This window comes from Zeus faber, assembly GCF_960531495.2.
Source record: "Zeus faber genome assembly, chromosome: 13".
NCBI classification, from domain to species: Eukaryota; Metazoa; Chordata; class Actinopteri; order Zeiformes; family Zeidae; genus Zeus; species Zeus faber.
Window position 1 is genome coordinate 28,116,900 of NC_137198.1, and position 9,283 is coordinate 28,126,182.

A 9,283-nucleotide genomic window follows, 5' to 3' on the forward strand; every position below is an offset into this window, starting at 1 on the left:
TAAGGCCTTCAGTGAGGTTGTGCTATGAACAATAGTTATAAATGATGGGAACCGACATTTTAACCTGCATTTTAAGGCCTGGGTTGACAAGTAGTGAACCTATCCTTTAAAATACGATGTTGTCTACGAGCCTGTGCGTGCGTGCGTGCGTGCGTGCGTGCGTGCGTGCGTGCGTGCGTGCGTGCGTGCGTCCGTGCGTGCGTGCGTGCGTGCGTGCGTGCGTGCGTGCTTGCGTGTGCCTGTCCTCACATGCTCAAGTCAGCGACGAGCCACTATCAATGCCCATCAACACAGCCTTGTGTAATTCCCCGACCTTGAACTCAAAGGAGAATCCTCAAAAAAAAAAAAACATGTCTTGTCGCATAATATGCTTGGCTAGAGGAACACCAAAGCCTCTCTCACTCTATTCTACCTCGAACATTGTTTTTGAATAGGTCAGCCAACTGAACTAATCAGACGCCAGTTAGTCCCAAGTCCCGACCAGTGTCGCTATTGGGGAAGACCGGTGACCTTGCAAACAGAGGCTATTAAGAAAAGCCAGTGAACTGTGATATTAACCTGTGCCTTTGATTTGAATCTCACACACACATACATACACACACACACACACACACACACACACACACACACACACACACACACACACACACACACACACCCTCTAACAGGCTTTTTGTAGGCAGACAAAGGCTGAGAGCACCACTCAGAAAGTAGACCTCAAGGCAAGGCAGTTGAGAAGAGATTCTCTGTTCTGACAAAGACACAGCGTATACGAGAGTGTTCACTGTCAAGCATAACAATTTATTCAAAAATTATACATTTATTCTTTTAGGATTGATTGAAAGGTTAAATGTTTAACAATTTGATGGGTTCTGGGTGCCGGGGTTGCCAGGTCAGGGAAAATACTAAATCAAGATAATATATTGATAAGAAGAGTTTTTGGCATTCTTTTTTTGGCATGGCATTACTGTTAATAACTAATTAATAAACTAGTTGGTAAGTGTGCCAATGACATGTATGGCCAATCATACATTGCACATTCAGTATGAGTGAGGGAGTGAATAATGAATGATAATTATATTACAATATATTGTTGTATATAATAATAATAATAATAATAATAATAATAATAGTCCATGTTTGCCTGTAAACCAGAAGTTCTCATTGTTATTACTCACCATGTGTGGAAATAGCGCTGCACTCTTAGTGACGGGCGGTGGTTTAGTTAAGTGGTTTCAAGTGGACGTGATGACACATTTTTAAGGATTACTTTTTATTCTATTTTTCATTAATCTGGCAAAGTAATGCGGACCACGGATTAAAAATATCAATCTAACAGGTCTACTGACATCTACCAGGTAAGAAGCTATATAAATTCATACGTAAATCCATAGTTTGGTAACGTCGAAAACACTACAGAGTGCACGCTGTACACTGGACACAGTCCTACTGGACAATCTCAATCGGAATCTGTACATTCATAGTAAATAAGATGATGACGTCATAAAGCGTCTTACTGTAAATCTAATGTTGTTCCTTTTAGAACAAGACATGTGACATGTCAGTGAACCAAGACCAACAAAATATTTTGGGTCAAAGTTGTTTTTCACTAATATCTGCTCCGTGTGTGCATCGATTTGGATTATATTTAAACCACGAGATCCTTGTGACATAGCGGTTTAAACGACACCTCAACTGTGTACGTAGGTTATGCCAAAATATTTCAGATCGTTTTAGCTGGGTCCGACATTTTTTGGCATGAAATGCATTGGCTCGTCTCTGTAATATAGATCTAAATTTGATCCATTTTTTGCTAATATCTGCTGCAAATGTGGAGCGATTTGGATGAAACTTCTACCACGAGATGCTTGTAACAGCGCAGCTCAAACAAGACCCAAACCATGTTCGTGTGTTATGCCGAATGGTGTTCTAGAGAGTTTTAGGCTTCAAAACTCTTGAGTTTTGGACCCATAACAACATTACCAAAGTGGGAGTAAAGTTGTCAACTCGTGTAATATTTGGTCATCTTGACAAATATGGTGCCTTGATCAAATAAATAAATAAATACTATTATTGAGTCTGGACTATTAAATATTATTTTGAGAAAAGTAATGGAGTATGTCAATGCTCAACACTCCTAAATAAATCCTTTATGTACGTTGTATCCCTCTCAGCGGCTTTGTTGACTTTTAAGAGCAACATCCTCGGAAAACCGCAACATCCAACGTCAAATGGTTTTGAACTTTTACCCAGTGAACGTTGACCTTTTGAAACACTTTCAATCAGAATTGCTGAAGGGTCAAAAATGAAATTATTTTTATTTTTAAGAACTGGAAAATATTAAGTTGTTAAATCACAATTTATATGAGGGCGGCAATCAACATTTATAACCACAACCAAGAATAACCGGGTTAGGTGTGCGCCTGTTGCTGTAACACTCGATTTATTAATCTGCACAGTCAATGTTACTTCATGTACAGATGTTCATTTGACTATTTGGGGATGTTTTCTGCTAAATAAGCTGCACAGTACGACCTGCTGGCCACTGAGCAGCTGGTGGCTTTCAGGGTCCAGTTTTCAGAGTGGCCACTTTTAGTGATTTCTCCACATCCGCTTACATTTAGGTTTCCAGCTGGACACGGGATTAAAGACGACAACCCTTGGTTCACGGGTCTGCTCTGCTTGTTGCTTCGACGGGCTTGCTATTTTGGGTTTGATCTGCTGCAGCTTCTCACTGTGCCTAAATGCAGCCCAATGGGTCAAACGTTTAAAGCCTTAAAAAAACAAAAAAAACCTTAAATCTCCTTTTCCAAAGTGAAAAGTCGCATTTTTCGCAAGTCATTTTTTCTCTTACATGTTTTGAATAACAGTTGTATCACTTTCATTTTAACTACTTTTTACAATTGCAGCAGTACATCCAAAGTTCAAAATTGGCGACAGTAGATTATCAGTAGGAAGCAGCAGAACTTCCTGTTTCTCGTCGCTCACATTAATGTGTAGCCAAAAGAGCTGGTTTGCGGAAGTGCAAGAAAGTCAATAAAAGCCTGAAAATCCTGATGAAAGAGAGGTTCATCAAGTAAAAACCTAGTGCAGACATGACACTTTCTGTAGTGTCATACATTGACAAATAAAATGTTCAAGTTAAAAATGGAGACTGTTTTTTATCAATTTCTCCTGTGGGAACCGCGGGCTATGTCTCACCTGTGCAGATTATCATTAATGTTAGAGTTCTGTGTGTGTGTGTGTGTGTACATACGCGGACGTCAACGCATCAGACAGAGGTCACTCGATGTTGTCGAGTTGCTCGGCGGCGCCATGGCAACACAGACCCATGGAGTTGCCTAGGCAACCGCTTAACAAAGTGGCTGTGATTTCCAAAGTGCCTTTCTTCCGCCTGCCTCCTCCGTTGTCGCCGCACATTTCCATCTCCGTTCCCACTTTCTGAAGCCCGCCATCTGTTTGCCAAGAAGGCTGGGGAGATCCCTGACCCATAACCATGCAGCTAGGTGCCACATTTGCCAACTCCGTCGCGTGATTGGCGGCAGGTGTGCTGATGTGCCCCACGCCTGTTTTTCCTTTCATCCGGAAGGAGGCATCAAAGGACGTTAGTCACACATGCCGCAGTCCACCTCGCCCGGGAGAAGGAATCTATATATAATAGATTATAATTAGAACTGTTATATTTGATTCCATTGTTTTTTAGGATTTTCTTTCACTGCATGTTTAGCAAAGCAAAGTTCAATAGGAGCTGTGCTTGTATCAGTTTGGAAATCAGTTTGGATGTATACTACAGTATTATCTGGGTGTAAATGAATAACACATACTGAGTAATTAGCATGGATTGTCTTCTCGTGAGATAACGTTGGCCTTATCTTTTAATTTGTGTGGGTGGCAGCAGAAGGAAGGTCCAGGCTCAGGGGAATCAGGGAAATGGAATGGTCTAAAGATCTTTGGAACTTTCTTTTTTTTAAATCTGGGCAGCCAATAAGGTGTTTCATAGGGCACCCCTGCCCAGTAGCACTAGGACTGGAGGCTTAGAAATGGATTCAATAGATACACTTCAACACTGAAAGGATTGGTTTGCTATTTTCAATCCAGGCCTTATTAAAATGTTGGTTCCCATCATTTATGACGGTTCATAGAACATTCTCACTGACTGCATCACTATTGAGCAACGTACCACTCTGCTGCAGCTTTTCCCTGTCCTTTGAAAGTATTTAGGTTAATGGTCCATTGGAATTGGTCACTTGAGCCATTCCAAGTTGTGTACATTCATATGCATGGTCGAATACAGACGTGTCTCTCTCTCGCTCTCTTGCTCTCTCTCCTTTTAGTCCCTCAAGGAGTGATCCAGAATGGAGCGAGGATGAGTCAGGATTTCTTCCAGGGCATCCCACCACTTCCCATCCCCTCCCTAGGCAGCAGGACCACCTCTGCGGTCAGGTCAGTAAATGCGTAAAGATTTGGTTTGACATTAAACATTTTTGAGTTTACATGGGATGTAACCTATTTTTGAATACCCTTGACAATCAATGAATTAATAAACCAATTATTTTGGATATATAAGGTGTGAAATAAGATTCTCTCATTTGACAAGACAAAAATAATTTGAAAATTAACCCAACTGCAGCTCCCAGCTAATGACTGAAATCGGTTGGCTCAGTGCCTGGATGGAGCAAAACTAATGGCTTTCTAGATTTGGAAATTTCCACCTCCGTCCATTTGACATCCTCTTATTAGAGGGTGTACTTCAGAGACTTTATTTATTAGTTACAACAGCCCGATACGTCTGATGCAGAAAAATTTATTAGCAATATCAGGTTATGAACTTAAAATCCCTTATTAAAAAATCAGACAAAAAGTCTGGTGCTATTTCTGAAATACTATAAAAGTTTCCCATAAATGAGAAGATGAGGAGACATTATTTAAAGTGATAGAACCTCGTTGCCATCCGCCTCGGGAGGTTTCCATCGGAAGTCAGCACAATAGGACAGAGCGCATGGGCGTCCGGACAGGCTGGCAGGCTTTTACTTAACTTTAGTTGGTCTGTAGATGTTCGCAGGTTCACAAACAGATCAAAGAATATCCAGATGTTTGAATTTCAATCTGAATCATATTTGTTCCCTGAGTCCAATTTCCTGTTCATGGGAAGGGGTTTGTAATGTAAATGAATGGAGTGTATGTGTATTAACCAAGGCATGACTTGAAATTCTTCACAAAATGAAACGTCTGAAATGCAAGAGCCAGTTTTGAGTTTTGGTTGGATATCATATGGCACTGATTGGGATTCTTTCAAATGGGATTATGAGGGTAAAGTAGTTATAAAATAATGATAAAGAATTCTTCCATAGCCCTGCCCGAACCTATCTCAGAGAACAAGACAAAGCAAAGGTGTCTTATGTCCTGCAGGGGTTTCCCTCCCGGCAACAGTTAGATACTGAAGCTTAGACTGGCAGTGTAGGTAATTAGTGTATCGGCTACACTTGATTTTATTTTTTGTATTAAATTAAAAACAACACACTTTGGATCCTACAGATAAGTCCTCCAGCATACTTCTGTAGAGCAAACACCCCGGGCACTTGTCATGGCTACAGGCATGCACAATCACCCTTTCATGTGCATACACTTTAGAAATACAATAGGGCAGTGGCTCGTTCTGCTGAAGGCGAAAGTGAATGACACGACATTTAGATGTTAATAATTGAATAGAGTTGAATTACCGTGCCGGTATCCTTATAATTCATGAGCCTTAAATGCACTCCAGAGCAGTCAAGAGCACTCAGGTTGAAGGGTCGGGGCATGAGGACCGTCCACTGACACATTCTAAAAATTATATATATACAGTATAACAGGCTCAACTACGGAATGGCGTAATTATCAAAGGCAGAACCAGGCTACAGAAGGAAGATGGGATGTCCGTATCATGAGACTCTCAAACCAACTCTGCATCTGGAGAAATTAGTGTTTAAGTAATAGGCTGACAGCACTGGTGGCCATATTAACAGGAAACAGTGACAGGCATTCTACAACTGGACACAAAGGTGGACAGCACCAGGTCGTGACACACCTGATCCATACCTGCTTCTTAAGAAATTAAGCACTGCACTAGCGGCCAGAAGCACAGACGAACCATTTGCTAACAGCGGCCTCCCACACTGACTAGCTTGACAGGACACAAGACAGGACCCCCATAAGGAAACAGCACTATCCAATTTCTGACCAAAACCCTGGACATACATTTCGATACACGAGCAGAGCTCAAGAAGGGATTGAAACAACATGAGAGGCTCAAAGCATCAGCTACTCAATGCCACTCAATTCCTTGAATGGCACCATAATAATCAAACTGGAGTGACTCACCAATTTGATGCACTATCCCTGCTGCCGTTCAACAGAAGGCCTCAAGTCTTGCATCCAAAGATTGGGCTCTGACTGGAAAGGGCCAGTATCAAGTGTCAAGGCCACAGTCCTAAATGAAACATGAAGCAACCACAATAGCCTTAGTAAAAGGACTCAAAAACATAAGCTGCGCCAATAAAATCTTGAGACAGCAGCAGATACGTTGAGTGGATTGAAATTGTACCATTGGCTAGAAGGGCTGGGCAGAAGGACAGCACTGAGACACTAATCATTGCAGATAATAACCAGACTGTGCAATGAGGCCTCCGAAACACAATACACATACAGAAGCACATACAGTACTCTTGTGTTGGGACATCTTCCAAGTCCAGATGGAAACACCATAAAGAGTGTTTGAGAATGAAAAGAGGTAACATTTTGAAGTAAACAAGTAGTGGACCAAACCAATCGGACATTGTTATAATGAACAAGGGTAGTGACCAACATATTGATACCTGGGACATCTGGAGATCTCTCTCCAGAAGAGTTCCGTCAGGCACATAATGGGTGACTTATGGCATTGTTTTCTATTAATGATGCAACAGCGATCAAGAGTAGCTTCCTGATTATTTCTTCTGACATGAATACAGGAAATCAGTTCTAGATGTTGTCACAAATTAATATTTAAAAGCTTTAGCAAGTTGTTTTTAGATCAGATTTCTATTTTGTGGCTCAAAACGATCTTGAGTTTCTACTACAGTGCTCATTTAGCCTCATATAGTAAATATTCAATACATAGTTACAAAATTGTCTCTAAATTTCAGTGCAAACGGTATTAAAATGGTTTGAATAGGTCCTACTCATTATTCATTAGATTACGTTTTTTAAGTTAAATCAAATTTTGATACCTGGAGAAACCCTGTTTTACAAATTCAATCCCACGCTTCTCTGTCTTTTCTCCCAATAACAGGTCAGTGTTTTCCGGTTGTCGGAAGCGAAGCGACAGTGAGCCTTCCTGCGACTCCCCATTGGTCAGCAGTGACCCGAAAGAGGACCACACCTACAGCACCGCCCAGTCGGAAGAGGGCAGCGACTCCAGCCTGCCCGCCAATGGAGGCAGCGACTCGGACGAGGACGACAAGAGCAAGATCAAGAAGGAGCCCAGGGATTGGCCCATAGAAATAGACTCCGCCTCTTGCCCCGCCCCGCACCTCAAGAAACGCCACCACTTCCTGAAAGGCAAGTTGCGGCTGGCCAGCGATTCGCTGCCGCTGAAAAAGCGCCGCACAGAGAAGCCGCCGGAGAGCGACGAGGACGAGGAAATGAAGGAGGCAGCGGGTTCCTTGCTCCACCTGGCGGGAGTCAGGGCCTGCTTGAACAATATCACCAATCGGACCAATAAGGGACAGAAAGAGCAGAAAGAGCCCTCAAAGAACTGACCGAGCGGCAGTCGTGAGGGACTCAAAAGAACGCGCATCACAAGTACCCGCCCAGACAACTGACGTCAAAACCAACGGCAGCATCACTTTAGAGAATAAACAACTTTTTTTTTCCAGGACATCAGGTGAATGATTTGTTGCAATATCAAACAATCACTTCCTTTTCCAAAAGGACGATGATGACGTTGTTGACTTTTGAGGGTGAATTTTCTTCCTTTTTTTTTTTTTTTTGTTGTTGATTATTATTTCTTTGAACTTTGTTTTGTCTTGTTAAGGAAAAAAGGAGACTAAAGCCATAACGAAACCTTTCTCTGATCTTTCTGGGTTTCTTACAACTAAAGACAACGAGCCAAAAGTCAATGTACAATAGCAACCTTGGCATTATCAGGATTTAGCATGAGTTGCATTCTCTATCACCATCATCTGGAACGCATATTAAATGGGCATCGCTCTGGTAGCCTGGCGATGCTATGTATTTCCGTAGCCTTACATTTACACAAAATCCAGTGGCACATTCAGCTTTGAGATAGAAATTAAAACAAGTACATAAGTTACTTATTTATTTATTAGGCCTTTCGTCGCACCCGAGGTAAACTGTAAATCAAGGTTAAGTTAGCACCTCAAAGAGAGTGAAGGGCTTTTTGCGGAGCTTGCGCTGTTAATCGCTCACATGAAGGTTCGTCCATCTTAGCGGCCAACAGCATTAGCATAATTGCTAATCTGACACAACTCTTTGATTTACTTAAAAATTAACTTTATTTATTCGTGCAGTTTGGAGTTGGCGTCTGGGCTGTCCCGCTCATCACTCTCGGTGAGACGTACAGCAAACATAGGCTATACTTACTTAAGGAGCTAAAAATGTTGGAATGATGAGCTTGAATCCCCCCATTGGATATGAGAGTAGAGCCCAACAGGTGGATGCAGGGGAGGTGGAGGGAGCGCAGCAACACAGCAAGCAAAGCATGTAGGGCAGATAGGCTGCTTAAATAGGTCGGCCCATAAGGCCGTGAAAGCATGTGGCGCCGTCAAGTTGGCTGATAGAACTAGCTGCGCAAGCTATGCCTCATTAAACGGAATTGAACTTAACCCTTCTTCAAGTAACGTGTCTCATTTTAACTTTGGTTCCGTGTTGGTAGCAGAGGTTTGGTGACGGATGTAAAGTCCCACTTGCTAGTGTTCATTTTAAACCTCGTTGTGGCGGGCCAAGGGTGCGTGGTGAAGCCGCCACTGCAGACAGGCGGTGCAGGCTCACATTCTGGCACCTGGATCTGGATTGGACAAATCAGCGGAGCCCCTTCGTTGATTCGCCCAATCCGCAGTAGCTGATCGCGGTCCCATGACTGTTCCAGAGGAAAATCCTCCATGGGATGGACTGGTGGTCCCAGGATGGGAGCCTGCACCGCCTGTCTGCAGCGGCGGCTTGACCACGCCACCTTTGGCCCGCAACACTTGTGTTTTTTCCTCAACAGCGCTTTCATTCCATGATTTTGTGATTCCATGACTGT

The 9,283-nt window shown here is 42.6% G+C and overlaps 1 protein-coding gene across 1 annotated transcript in view; it reads left to right on the forward strand.

Annotated features, from left to right (window-relative positions):
- foxn3 (forkhead box N3) overlaps window positions 1–7,778 on the forward strand; it is a gene marked incomplete at both ends in the record, with an annotated part of 69,087 nt that extends 61,309 nt beyond the window's left edge. Inside the window, 2 exons of the mRNA XM_080011968.1 lie at window positions 4,335–4,443; window positions 7,310–7,778. Coding sequence (XP_079868094.1) covers window positions 4,335–4,443; window positions 7,310–7,778 — 578 coding nt within the window. The remainder of the gene's footprint in view (window positions 1–4,334; window positions 4,444–7,309) is intronic.
- Window positions 7,779–9,283: the final 1,505 nt, after the last annotated feature.